The sequence below is a fragment of the Morone saxatilis genome, unplaced genomic scaffold (genome assembly GCF_004916995.1).
Source record: "Morone saxatilis isolate NCDOM2014 unplaced genomic scaffold, NCSU_SB_2.0 Contig16, whole genome shotgun sequence".
Taxonomy (NCBI): Eukaryota; Metazoa; Chordata; class Actinopteri; family Moronidae; genus Morone; species Morone saxatilis.
Genome location: NW_023339718.1, coordinates 13,519,695 through 13,534,771, shown reverse-complemented (window position 1 = coordinate 13,534,771; position 15,077 = coordinate 13,519,695). Strand labels below are relative to the sequence as shown.

The window sequence follows — 15,077 nt, the reverse complement described above, 5'->3', positions numbered from 1 at the left end:
GGTCAATAACCCCTGCCAAAACGCTATATAATTCAGCAGACAGAATCAAGCAGCATCAAAGAAGCTAACTTAATTATCTTATTTAAAAAGTGAATTATCTCTTTATCACATCAACATCAGTCAGAGTTTCTGGTGTTGTCATGCATGATTTACTTCTGCAACTGCCTGTTCGGGCTACTTTTGCATGAACCACTCCAAATTTAATCATTAGTAAGAAAACATCCTAAAGTGTGATTTGGTGGATTACATCATTGGAATATAACTATTTATGAGCGATGTGCTGTTCTGTGGTTTATGACAGGCCAGGATTACTTCTGTTGTGCGTCCCGTTAAATTGTTAACTGCCTCTCTTTCAAAACATTAATGTTTGTGTATGATCCTTAAATTTGCACGAATAGATAGTTCAGTGGCTGGAATATTTGGAAGAGAGAACAACAAATTGGTAAGTAAAGTAACAGGTTTCTTTTTACGTTGAACTAAACCAATTCCCCAAAGGGCAATTGGTCTTTCTCCCTGTTTGCCTGTCTTGTATCGTGAACCAAGTGTAAAACTGAAAACAGGCCAGACATGAATACCACTTGTTAGCCTTGGTGTAAAATCAGATGTTCCTTCAGGTTTAGCTCTATAACCTGCCTGTGATGGGTAGTTTTTATACGGAACTATCTGGGGCGTCTTAATTGGAAACTTTGGAAAAGGGCAGGCACTTTCAACAAAAAACTCAGCATGTGATTGGATGAGCCATCTGTCTATCACTGTCTATCACTAACTAACTTCAACAGATCAGATCAACGAATAATATAATATAGTTACATTACAGAAGCTAGTCAGGTGAAGAGTTAAAACATCTCTTCCACTGAGAAAAGCCTTCAGCGCTGTTCTTTGCTCTTCCTTTCACACTTCCTGCTCTGCCTTGCACTTAAGGCTTGCTCACAAAACAGAAACAGCATGCTTTAGGCAGAGCAGCAGTTATAGTCAGTCTAATGCATTAATGATGCTATACTATAACCAGCATCCTTATCATGCTTATCATTTATGAATAAAGCTGTGTTATTTAACTTATATTTAAATATAAATGATGTCAGGTCACACAATGACATTACCTACTACTATCGCAGCCAAGATCCTCCAATAATGATAAAACATGCTATCGGCGCTGAAAATAGACTAATTAGTCGACCTTTAATATGCATGAATAAAGGCTGTTCTATGGTGAAAGTCATTTCAGACAGGTAGTACCTAAACCTTCACACAAGCCTAGATAAGCAATTAGGGTTGTGAGACAGACATGTGAGTTCATGCTTCCTCTTCCTTCATCACCTCTTGTCTCTACAAGTCCCATTTTGCTGACGCGTCACACTGTAGGAGCGAAAGAAGGAACAGAAAATGAGAGGAGAGTGACATGGGGGGCTGGTGAGGAGGGAGAGGTCTTAAATGACAAAATTGCTGTGTCTGATTTGTGTCTACTGATAACTTTACAGCCAATTCTAATTGAAAAAGCTTGAATATCATGTTGTTGTATAATTCATGTTTAGCAACTCAACTCCCATTATGTGTCGCCCCCCACTATGATGTGATATGAGACTAAAGGGACAATTCAATTTTACTTCTGAGTAGAGAATCAGGCAGAAAATATGTTGGATACTTCTATTATTATTATACATCTAGTATTGGATACTATTTCCTTAAAGAAATATAAATCAGCAGTAATGTAATACCATCTCAGTCTATCTGAGCAGTTATTCTCCACTTTATTAGCTTTTATTAAGAAGCATATTTAATAAAGCCTGTGTTTCCTCTGTGTGTGCAAACTAAGTGTGCATGTGGCTGAAATTCAAAATAATGTCTGAAATAATTTTCAGAGTGTGTTAAGAAATCTTTACGGTAAGTATACGTGTAAGTCTGTGCACAGTTCACATATATGTGCGCACATAGGTGTGTGTAAAAGCACATGTCAGTTTGGCAGACTTGTGGAGACAGCATACCCTGGAGTTGGATGTGAATAGTAGCACCTTCCTCCCAGCGATGCCCTTAATTAGCCGAATTAGACTACAGGAGATAACAGTACCGCCTCAGATAGCCTTTGTACCAACATTAGACTTGACAAAGTTCGGGAATGCTGCTGTACATATTTTTTTTTATGATAAACAGAGAAAGAGAACAAACTAATAAAGGAAGAAAGGGGTCAGAAAGGTAAAGAGGTGTGGTAGCAGTTGCGTGTGCTTAGGTGGCTGGATGTTATATAAGCAGTATTTACAGTTATATGTATATCATGTGTGTGTTTAGGATTGTGGGGGTGGGAAGCTAGGAGGTTAAGGCTGAGAAAATCAGGGTATGAAACAGCACGCACTGATGACTAAATCCAATGTATGACCTCGCTGGCCTTACAAATCTAAAATCGGCGTCTGGATTAGGGATCAGTGGATATTCAACCATGAGAAAAACGAGAAAGAGTGAGAGAGTGGGGGGTAAGGACAGAGAGGGGGGACGTGTGTGATGAAGAGAGCCAGAGAGAGAGATAGAGTGATAAAGAAATTAATGCAGTGGGGGGCTCATGCTGTTTTGGCTGTATTGTGTTTGCTACTATGCAGGAGCATAAGTGGATGCATGTTTGTTCTCAAGATGATTGCTTTCAGTGCAGAACATTCGCTGTATTTACCTTGTATTAATGGAGACTAATGAGTCTGGCAGCAACATGCTCACACACACAGATACACATTCAGGCTGAATGGAGCAGTGTGCTACAGAATGGAGTGCAGCCAGTATCATCAATAGATGCAGCTCATGAGGGCTTTTGCTCCTGTAGCACTGCCTTACTATCTAATGCACTATTCAGTGAAACGAGGGAAATTGACACGGTGGACCTGGCATCGCATGATCTTCCAAGCTTAAGTGTTTGAGTTTTTATTTTAGTTTTATTCAAAAGTATTTGCTCCCCTCTATGTTTTTTACCAAGTTAAATCTGATGTCTGTAAGTTTATTTAATTGTGTTGACTAGTCACTGCAACAAGAAAAAAGACCTTGCTGATGGGTACAGGCTGCAACTTAGAGATGAGACGCAAATTATAATAGCTTTGATAATAACATTCACTGTCCAAATGTCCCTTATCCAACTCCCAATAGACGTTTTCACACCAGCCATTTTACCAATGATATTAATAAAGGTTCTGTTCCATTCAGGTCAAACAGAGTCAGGGTGCTGTTATTGTGCATGTTGGCTCACTGTTGGACTAAATGGAACCTAACTTTAGTGAGTGTCACTGACACACACCTATGTTTACCCTACTATTTCATGTTAAAATAGTTGCTGTGAAAAAGGTCTATAGTTGTTTTTTATGACCTTTGACTAGTGAAATAACAATAACTAACCTTAAGAAAGTATACAGTATAATATAAATATATAATATATAAAACATATTGTCTAAACACAAACCACTTAAAAGCCCAAATAAAAGATCTAAATAAGAGAAATAATCTCCCGTATATTCTTCCAATATGCAGTCAAAAGGTATTTCAAATTGCATATTCAGATCATTATCTTACATGAATCAGTTTAAACATTTACAGCCACCTCAGTGGGCTGAGTGTTGGAAAGACATTAATGTGCACCCACAGCGGGAGGTGGGAGAAGCGGTTTTGACGTTTGCACTGGCTGACCAGCTCTTGTTTTCATGTGTTCGTATCGTTCATTGTTTAACACATCCATGACTTAATATCGTTATATTGTTCCTGTAACATAGAAACCACTGCTCCGCTGACCATGGGTGTAGGAGTTTTTTATTGTTTTTGTAATGGCTATCTGAGCTCCAGTGCTCCAGGCTTGAGGATGAAGTTGTAATGGGCAGGGAGGAGGTGGATCTTCACCGCCTCCATCATGAGTCAGGACTGACTCAACTGTACTGACCTACTCCCTACAGCTCACAGCTCTAGTTCATAGCCCACCTCTCTCTCGCTCTCTCTCTCTCTCTCTCTGTCTTTATTTCTTTCTTCCTCTCCCCTTGGATGATGCTTCACTCCCACTCGGCAGCAGCTGTATGCATAACAATCTCTCTGTGCACATGTATCTGTATATACATGTGGGTGGGGTATCTATTCTTAAAACATATCTGACACTTTGTACAGCAAACATATCTGGCATTATTTCCGTTTTTTATATTTAATTAAAAAGTTCACTGACTTCTTCTTTGCAGAGCTGCAGCAGCTTCTGTCTATCCTTCACTTCTTACCTTTGAATTACAAATGACCTTGAATTAAAAGATCTTCTCCTGGTTGTTATGCAGTCACTAATAAATTACTGTGTACAGTAGCTCCTCCATTTAATTTCAACCCCACGTCCTGCTGTTGTCACTTGTGCAACATTTCATTTAATTGGGTTAATAAGTAAACCTGCTGCTTCCATAATTAATTTAAAATCTCAAAGAGCTCAATGGTTAGATTGTTACAGTTACATTTGTAAATGTTAACCTGTTACTCTGATTTGTTGTCTTATAACACAATAGTCAAATGTGTGCTTATAGTGCTTGTACTGACTGTATTGTTTTCAACTCATTTTCCAACCTGGCAAGTGCATAGTGTGCAATAAAACTCAATAAATGTGTCAGAGTGAGACACATTTTGCCAGTGAATATTAATTAGCTGTTGTTTCTCCGTCTGATTGTTGGTGGTGATAGTCTGCCAAGAGACACAGTTGTCTATTTGCTCATCCCCACTCTGCATGCATCATTTATTTTATAATATTTATTTGTTCCCCTCAATCGACCACATTTCATTATGATCATTGAAAATGAAAATGTTATGAGAAAAGCATTAAACAAAATGAAAGCCGAATAATTGTGGTGTTGTGTGCCAGATGCATTACATCTGTAACCGAGATACTGTATGCAAAGTTCATTAGAATACAAAATAGACATGACCTACATTGCCAAACATCAGAGCATTCAAAAGTAAATCTGGTGCACACTGGGCATAGATACTGGCTCGTCTTGGTGCTTCTTTATCTGTGACTCAGACAAAGTCATGATGTGGGAAAGTGAGTGGGCATGTGTGTGTGTGTCCTTGTCCTTGTCAAAATGTGTGCGCACACTCATATGCATACATTTTAATGTTAAGGGGATACATGTGCCTGTGTTTAAAGGTGAATGGGAGTGGAAAAAGACATGCATGAGTACATACAGCCATGTGTGTGAGAAAAGGGACTGAGATGGCTCAGTGCAAGCTTTGGGGGTGAAGCAAACTTAATAGGAAGATTTCACGCTCCTTTGGAGATCGTTGAAAGTTAGAGGCATCAGCTGCACCTTACGCAGGGAAGGTACACAATATCTCAACAACAGGATCAGATTTGTAAGAGCCTAAATGACCCAGATGGGGTCCTCTGCTCATTGAACCACTCCAGTCTTGACTAGAAAACACACACAAAAAAAGAAGCTATTTAAGGAGAGACACAAGGTTGAGCAATTGTCTTTTCACAAAAGGGAAGGCTTTTTAATCCATAGAGGAAAATTTGTTAGACAGCTCAGTCCTATTAACTTTGATGACTTGTGTATGCGTGTCTGGGTGCTTGTGTGTGGGCAGTGATACCTTGGTGTATTTTCATTTTGCTCTGTGATAAGCGACTGTTGGTGCTGTGACTGCTGTGTCAAGTGGCTCTCCTCTGTGCAGTCAGATATTCACACTAATGTGTTTCCTCTTTTTCCTCTGCAGGGCCCATTGAGATACTTGAGATACAAGTGGAAGGGATGCTTGTTTCATACCCTGATTGACCCTGGTCAGTCAGGGAGCGAGGAGCCAGAGCTGAAGCCAAGCATCAACATTTTGTTTTACATAAAGCGCTATTGGCGCTCTACCACCAGGAGACGAGATCATGTAGACAAATCCTTACTTTGACTTTTGAGCACTGAGCGACCTCCGGGCACAGTTGTGCCAGGGTAATGTTGCTGTGAAACTGGGGAAGGAGGAAGTCTTCACTGTATGTACATGCATACAGATAGATGCATTTATAGTTGTGGAGGTGATATTTTTGTTACATAAGAATTGTTAAAATAAAGTTCAGAATGCTGCTGAAACCCTATCATCAAAAGTAAAGAGGCAAGTTTAGATGAAGAGGTACAAGATGGGGTGAAATGATGTCAGCCAGTATTTGATTGATGTCTACACAGACTTTTATTCTGTGCATACTCAGATGGGAATCAATAGCTCCACTCAACCGATGGAATTTGCCTTTTAAGAATTGTAATTGTTTGTGTCTGGAGAGCCCGACAGGTCTTTGCCTGCAAGCAAACCGCAGCTCTGCTGGACTGCAGATAAGGAGAAAATATTATGTCAGTATGCACAATCACAGTGTATTTTTGGAAAAACTAATGGTTTGAAATTGATGGTGATGTGGTCACTGATCTGTGTCCAGACATTAAGTTCATTGTACATCGAAATCTATGTGCTCAACTGGTGCCATGCAAGCTATGTTTTTTTTCACAATAACATGCAGAGATACAGTATAGTGGCATAGTTACAGCTTTAAAGGATCCTTGAAGAAGTAATAATTTGCATCAAATTTTCTTTGTATACAAATATACATGTACATGTTTGATATCTATATATTTCAGGCATTTTTCTACAGAGACTTTAACATTTAAAGAGATGATATTTTTGATATTGTGTTGGATGACTGAGAGGTATTTTGACGAGAGCTGACATTCCCTCGAGGTACATGTTTTTCAGCGGGGCATAGCAGGATGAGTTATTTATATACAGCAACGGGATAGTGTTTGTGTGGATGAACAACAAGTGCTTCAGTATTATCACTTCAAAAAACTTTACAGAATGGGATGTAATGTGAGAAAGAAAATGTAAGTTAGAGAAGATAAATGGCGTAAACCAAATACCTAGATGTGCTTTATCAGACGGGAGGCATGGGGCTGAATGAATGCATGACTGACTTTTCACTTTGTCCTGACATCACTGTGTTTTTCTATGCATTTCTGTGGAGAGGCTGTCTGTTGGTGGGTTCAACATGCAGGGTGCTCTGCTCTCCATAATATTTAAGAAGTTAAGAAGTATTCCCTCTCATTTCTCACATAATGTCCATCAGGTTATTTCTGCAGCCACTAAACCTGATAAATGTTCTGGGTTTTTACCACATTGCTTAAGCCAATGAGTTATTGGTAATTAAATAATACTGATAATACAGTTTATTTATATAGCACTTATCAAAACTGGAGATTACAAAGTACTTTACAAGTGCAAAATAAAAAATAAAGAAATAGAATAAAAAGGAAGAATATTAATATATGTAACATGTATTTTCATAGGCCATTTTGGATCAATGAAAGAGTGAGAAATATACGTTGGAGAGCAACAAATTCTTTGATATACACAGCCTCTCTCCACATTCAGACTGGAGGCACCACACTCGTAAACGCCACCTCTTTGTTCTCACTGGACACAGAGACTGAGTTCATGACCAAACTCTGGATCAATCAAGAATCCGTTTTAAAGATGATTGGAATGTCTGAAGAAGCTGTCAGTGGTATTTTGTTGTGTGTGTCCACAAACTGTTGGAAAATAACTTGCGAGAAGTAAACACTTTACACTTAATATGTGTCTGTGTGTATTTTATGTACTGAACCATTATGTCAAGTACAGCAAGTGTTGATTTTTTATGTCTGTAGTCTGCATTATAAATTCTGTGTTGCAAATCCATCTTTTAGAATGTCACGATTCTGTGAACTGCAAGTCAAACAGAGGAAATGAAACTGACTGCGAGAGTATCACGCTTAATCAAAGTTACCATAAAACAGTGTCAGCAAACCTTTCAGAAAGGAAAATACATTAAATGCCATCAGCAGCTGCATCAGTTAATTGAAGATTAGTGTGACGAGATAGTGGGCTGGCAGTGCTAAACACCATCGGCTGTCTCCAGAAGATATTCCAATGAATTCACAGCGGTTTGTCACGGTCACACGCATTATAACACAGGCCAAAGCCAGCAGCTCAGTGCCTTAAAGATGAAGCAGGGTGGTTACAGTAACAGGGCGGTGGGAGGCTACAGGACAGAGAGATGGTCTTAAGACTGGACGAATCTGCCAAGAAAATGCGCACAGGAAAAGTACATGGTTAGCTTACTGCCTTGGTATCCATGAGCAAGTCAGTCAGCTCTGAAGTGAAATGGTTATAGGAAGACTGTAAAACTGGAAAACTGTTTGTAGTGTTGTAAATAGAAAGAAAATTGCTAAGGGAAAAAAGCTAAATGTTTCTTAGGTGGAATTATTATTATTGGCATTAGTGTTTGCCAAAGCAGTACAAACTGACACAAAGCTTATATTCATACTATAATGAATGTGTTAGTGATATACTAGTAATATTCTGAATGAACAACATTGACAAATAGACCCCCGAGCACAGACTTCTATACACAACAAACATTGTTTTTCAAGTTTTCTCTGGTATTGTGCAGGTTTAACATTAATATTACAGTTCTGTTGCTGGTTGGAATTATTTTAGTAATGTTGGACATAATAATCACAAAATCAATATCAGCCTACACTCTGTACCTGCAAATACTCAACTTCAAATCAGTTTTATTTGTATAGCACCAAATCATAGCAGAAGGCATCAGGACACTTTTGGTCTAGACCATACAGTTCACGTCATGTGTCTTGTGCCCCTGGGCCGACCCATTCAGCAATCCATCCATGATGAAATATCAAGGAGACTTTGTCTACAATAGGATTGTTAGAGATTAAACTACAGTAAATGATTGTAAATATTTTTAATTTCTTCATCTGCATTTAAATGCTGATTACATGCTCATACATCAGTAAGAAACACTCCACTGATATAATATATAACTGTACTTTTTAATGTATTTAATTCTGTTTTATGTTCATCTCTGTTGGTGTTCTGGCTACAGAATGAATGTCCATTTAGGGACAATAAAGGTAAAGATGAAACTTGCAATAATATAACACTGAAAGGGGAAATTCTGCTGGCTTACACATACTTAGTACATTTTGCTGCTATATCTCCTGTAGAGTGAGTAAAATTATGAATTTGGGTATTGCTTCTTTTTAGAGCTAACAGTTATTTTCAATTATTTGTTTAATTAACTGATAAGTTGTTGGTCTATAAAATGTCCGAAACTAGTAAAAAGTCCCCATCATTTCCAGGTTATGATTACTTAAGGCCAAGAAAAGCACATTTAAGAGGCTGGAACCAGTTTGGCTTTTATGTTTAACAACTGATGATACATCAAAGTAGTTTAATAGTTTAATTTTCTGTCAGTCGACTAATCAATAAATCATTTTAGCTCTGCAGGTATTACTCAAGAAAAACATGTATTTTGTAGTCTTGTAAATAGGTCGCAAGTCATTTCTGAGGGGAAAAAGCAAAATGTTTCTTAGGTGGAATTATTATTATTGGCATTAGTGTTTGCCAAAGCAGTACAAACTGACTCAAAGCTTATATTCATACTATAATGAATGTATTAGTGATATACTAGTAATAGTCTGAATGAACAACATTGACAAATAGACCCCCGGGCACAGACTTGTACACACAACACACATTGTTGGCGTGCATTTTTCAAGTTTTCTGTGGTATTGTGCAGGTTTAACATTAATGATAAGTTGTTAGTCTCTACAATGTCAGAAAAATATAATATTTTGTTCTTATTGTGTTGTGCTCTACTCCTTAAATTAGTTTCATCAGCTGTAAATCAAGTCAAATGTAATGGTGCATAGAGCAATAAAGGTATATGTCAGAACTGTCAGAGGCAGTTGAGACACAATACTTTTCACAATCTCTAATATTCCAATATAATTGTTAATAAAACATATTGTCCGCTCTGTCAGAGGGCGCATCCACAGTCCATCCATGCAGGTGTAGCCGCCGTACCGAAATGCCACCTTTCCAAGGGCAAAGACGGGGTGCGCATGTTTTAAGTCACCGCGCATCCGGATGGCAACGGTTCACCAGGACGACAGAAGAGCTGGAACTATGACCCCGCCCGGTTAAGCTGACCGCATACGGGCCAACATGCACCCTCCGTGTCGAACACGTGACAGGGAAGAAAAGAAGAAGGGGAAAAAAAAAAAAAAAACAGGAGGAAGAGAGATAAAGGGGAAAAATAAACAACGGGAATATCGTCCGCCTGACCAGAGGAGGGGGTCTTTATCTGCAGGTAATACGGAGTAACAGCCAGCTAGTTGTAACAGCGCTGATATAAACTGTGAGTTTTAACTTACTGATACTAAAGTGTTAGCTAGTGCTCAGCGGGTAGGAGGGCTGCAAATGCTGACGCTGGCTGACCATTGGTATTCACCAAAGTGGCTGAATGCGTGAAGCTAGTTGGCAGGGGACGGTCTTTGCTTTCAGACAGCGTTCATTCGGGTTTATTTTTGTCCTTTGTGTTACGGGAACTGTTACTGTAGAAAAACTGCTGAGCTGTCAAAAGCTTGTGAGCAAGCCGCAGTTACTAACCAGCCATACGGCGACCGCTTGAGGCTGAATCATTCGTCCCCACACGAGATTAGCTCGCAGTGGATGGAAAGAAATAAACAGCCTGTGTGTGAGACACTGTTAGCCTCTCTTATCGGAGACTGACTGGACGTCGACGGACCTCTCTCTCTCACTCAGTCTGGGTGTTATTGACAGTTGTGGAGTGAAAAAAAAACTTTCTTTAAATCTTTTTTTCCCCCAGTTCATTTGGAGAGACAAAGACTGAAGAAGGTTGGGGGACATGTTGAAATGTCAGCTCCAGATGTGATGGGTGGACAGTGGTGGATGTCAGCTGGATATGAGATGAGGAGCACGTAAGTAGAAACATACTTTTAGATGTGTGGTTTATTGACATTATTATTATTATTTGTCTAAGTCAGATGTGTTTACAGCAATAAAACAAACAAGTTGTGCTAAATGAGGTGATGAAGTTACACTAACTTGAACTTAAATACTTCCCTCTAAACAGATTAAAGCTGGATTAGTTATTGTTTACACAGTCTGAGCCCTAGTTCACAGCTGAACATGTGATTACACAGTATAACCTAACAGTTTCTCCCTGTTGTATAAGTTGGCGTACATTTGCAGTGGGTCACGTCTATGCAGTATTTCTTCTAAAGTTTAACTTTGGCAGCAGGTCTGTGGTTACTTTGTCTGTGCACTTGTACTGCGACAGGTAAAATAAAAGTAAAAGTACTGCTAAGAGGGCTGGAAGGATGGCTCAGAGGGGAGGAGACCAGAGAATGGAGGTCGAAGTCCGACTGGCAAGCCTCAATAAATTGTCCAGAAATAAAACAGTGGATCAGTGTTCTGACTTCCTTTTTAACAGGAGACGAGAACGTAGACTATTGGCTAATGATTGAGCAAAAAACATCTCACATCCCTATTATTACTATATTACCCTGTCAATAAACTAAAAGTATACAGTCGTGTAGCAGAGTGAGTAAAGAGTCTGTGGTGCTTCTCTTTTAGAAAACACCAATTAGCACCGATTAAAGCAGAGAGAGCACAAATCTGCTGGTGCAGTAAGGGAAAGCCGTAGACTCTCGAATGTGGACTAATCCTTTCTACCGTCGAGATGACCTGTCTCTGCAATGTTCTTCAGGTAAATAAAGAATCGACTGAGGAAAAAGAGGAGAGGAGAAGATGAAGCTGAACGAACGCAGCGTGGCGCACTACGCCACCTGTGACTCACCGCCAGACAAGACAGGCTTCCTGTTCAAAAAGGGGGAGCGCAACACGGCTTATCACCGGCGCTGGTTTGTCCTGAAGGGTAACATGCTCTTCTACTTCGAGGAGCGCGACAGCCGAGAGCCCATCGGGGTCATCGTCCTCGAAGGATGCACCGTGGAGCTGTGCGAGTCGGCCGAGGAGTTCGCCTTCGCCATCAAGTTTGACTGTGCCAAAGCGCGGGTGTACAAGATGGCCGCTGAGAACCAAGCAGCCATGGAGTCATGGGTAAAAGCGTTGTCGAGGGCTAGCTTCGATTACATGAGGCTGGTGGTGAAGGAGCTGGAGAGGCAGCTGGAGGAGATCCAGGAGGCTGCAGGAGGTGGGGGTCTGCAGGGCAGGCCCAAGTCCTCCAGGCGAAACCAGGTGCCACGGTGCAAGTCCGGAGCATCCTCTTCTTCATCATCTTTATCTTCCTTATCATCATCATCAAGTGCCCCTCCCATGTCAGTCCCCTTCTCCGCACAGAAGAGCCTCCAGGACGAGGCGCAGCTCGTCTCTGAGTGCTCCAAGGAGAATGGAGTTGCATGGAGTAAACCAGCAGTTGCCTTGGCTAACGGCTCCATTGAGGCAGCGTCCTCCTGTGTGGCCTGGGAAGGCTGCGCGGACTCTGGGAGTAACACTGTGATTGGTTCTGGGGCTGATGGGGTGAGGGCTCCGCCAGTGCCACCCAGGAGGAGAGGAGCATCCCTGGAAAGCCCCGTCTCCCCTGGCACCGGCTGCTTCTCCAAACTCCATGACTGGTACGGCAGAGAGGTGGAGGAGCTAAGAGTGGAGTGGCTACAGAGCCAGTGAACTAATGGAGGTGGATCACCTCGTTTTCCAGTTTTATCATTCCTTCCTCAACATTCTGCAATGTTACAGCCTTTCAGACCCAACAGAAGGGAGAGCAAACTGAGACTTAATTGCAAATTGCAGTCTTATCACCAACCAAATAATAAAAAAACAAACATTTTAGACTGATTCCAGATCTTGTCTGGCACAGGAGAATCAATCTGTCTTAAACATTAACACTATCCATTGAACAATCCAAGACATTTTAAAACCCAAAATATGCTTTTTTCCACAGTGTCATTTGCCAAGGACAATTCAAAATGTTAAGAATACAGTATTTAAAATGGTATTCATTGTCAGTTTTTCTTGCAAGGTGCAAAGAGTTGCAGCCTTATAGATTTCTGAAAAATAGGTTTTTCTATTATTATATTGCCAATATTCACTTCAAAATGTGCATGTACAATTGTTTTTCTGTAAAGCTGCAGGGACCTTAAATCTAAAATCACTACAGTTAAGTCTCTTTCTGATGGAAGGGACAAGCCCTGGATGGTAAGGATGTTTTCTGTTATATGCAATATATTATATGTTATGAAATAAAGAGGGCCACATGAGTATTGATCTAAAGTCATTGCACAAAACAGATCCACATGGATCAGGTTGCTATAGTGACATTAACGGTGGCGAGGGAACAGAAAATCTAGCAGCTTTATATCTGATGATGTCTAAGCTTTCCTCTCCGGATGACAAAACAAAATTAATTTGTACAGTTGATGAGATTTTTTTCACAATCTAATGGCAAGAGCACCAAGACAACGAGCAGCTTACAAGTTTTAAAAATGTATAATCTAAATCTCTATAAATAAATCCAAACATTTCCTGCAACTCAAACCACTTTAACTCCTAAGCTCACTTTAATATGTCGACTTGTAAAGAAAAGAGAATTTTCCCGGGATAAGACGTGGTTGTTGGGTGGGCACTAACTAGCCCACATTCTTCTCCGTACTCCCACAGGGGCACATCTCACCCCAGAGGCCTTGTGGTTGCTAGGGTCAGAGCATCCTCTCGACAGTCACCGGGGACCGTAGTGGGTGCTGGATGTCTTGCTCAGAGCAATACGCTGGTATTTTTAGCTCTTGTTAGCCAGCGGCCAGATGAGGCTGTGTCATAAGAATGCTTGTCACTTAGTTCTCGTTTGACTCTGTATTCCATAAATATCTTTGAATCTACGGGAGTTAACACATGTCACTGTTATTATGATCATTTCATATCATTTCACATCAGATGGTCTTAATTTGGTCATGCTTTTGGTTTGTTTGTTACAAGCTGGTTAACCTAAAAGTTACTGAATGAGTGTAACTGTTAGAGGCCTATACTGTGTGTCTACATCTAACCTCCTGGTTTGTATATAAATAGTTACTGTTCCATGTTGGAAATTAACACCAGCAGTCTGCAATATGGGCTTTTTTAAAATGATTGCTCATCCAATCTCATAGACGTTTACATTTTTGTTTTATATGTGCCTTCTGTTATCTTTATATTGCACTTGCAGCCATTACCATAGGACTACAGTGATGGCAGGCTTTGACTTTGCTTCTTTTTTTGATTGTACTCCTCTTCATTCTTGCAAAGGCTCATCTGGGTGCAATCACTTTTTGACAATGGCTCAGTTACTTCAGTGTGCATCAATGCACAGCACTATCATTACAATTACACAACAATGTGGGAAGAAGCGGTACAGTGTGGATTGTATTTTTTCAGAACGAAAGTATTGAGGCGGTTTGCTTTTGACACCTATTATCTAGAATTATTGTTGTAAATCCAATTTTGTTAACTCCAGAAGAGCATTATCCTCATTACGGATGACAATAGTCTGTTTTTTGTACAATAATATTTAAAGGAATTTGTGAATGTGTCAAATAAACCATATAAGTGATAATGGTTTCTGTCTTCATGCAGAAGTGCCAAATGAAGAATGCAATCTAAATGCACAATAATAATTTTTTTCGATTGACTTCTACAATTGTAGTACGGTTTTTCAACGTCATAGTACACAATATGATCATTATTTTAAATAACCAATATATGTAACACATTGTCCTGAAAAGATGTATGCATTTATTGTAAACCACTCAATAAACAGTATATTAAAACGTTATTTGTGAACAGTTTTTCTGTGATGACAGTATCTGTTGGGGTTGAGGAATTTGATGTTTTATCCTTTATTTATTTATTTTCATTTTATGTTTATTTAGCAGGGGCAGTGCACAATACATTGGTACGTGTTGTATCAGATATAACCAGTGCATCGCATCATGTGCAGGTTACAGACATAGCGGTTAAAGATCAGTCGTAAATAAAAACCTTATACTCACACATTCATTACACATTTTTACAGTTAAATGGATCCACTGAGTTAATTTAATGCCTGAACTGGCCTTATGAAACCCCACACACACACACACACATTCTTAGTGCTATTCAGTCTCTCTCTCACCAGGTGTCGCTGTGCAGCAATTTTAAACAGTAGTCTGAAACCTTTGACTGCAGGGAAATCAATACTTTACACCTGGAGGGACAGGTGAATA

At 39.8% G+C, this 15,077-nt stretch overlaps 2 protein-coding genes across 2 annotated transcripts in view; both read left to right on the top strand.

The window, feature by feature from the left end:
* Positions 1-7,564, top strand: part of prr16 (proline rich 16) — a 14,200-nt gene extending 6,636 nt beyond the window's left edge. The window contains exon 3 of the mRNA XM_035657776.1: positions 5,698-7,564. The gene's annotated coding sequence lies outside the window, so the exon portion shown is untranslated. The remainder of the gene's footprint in view (positions 1-5,697) is intronic.
* Positions 7,565-10,042: 2,478 nt separating this feature from the next.
* On the top strand, positions 10,043-14,647 carry pheta1 (PH domain containing endocytic trafficking adaptor 1). Its single transcript, XM_035657870.1, has 3 exons — positions 10,043-10,171; positions 10,691-10,802; positions 11,594-14,647. Exon 3 carries the CDS (start codon positions 11,635-11,637, stop codon positions 12,511-12,513), a length of 879 nt encoding a protein of 292 aa, XP_035513763.1. The 5' UTR covers positions 10,043-10,171; positions 10,691-10,802; positions 11,594-11,634; the 3' UTR covers positions 12,514-14,647.
* The last annotated feature ends 430 nt before the right edge of the window (positions 14,648-15,077 follow it).

Excerpts from the sequence above, each read along its gene's own strand:
- pheta1 (XM_035657870.1), top strand. The coding sequence starts at position 11,635 with ATGAAGCTGAACGAACGCAGCGTGGCGCACTACGCCACCTGTGACTCA.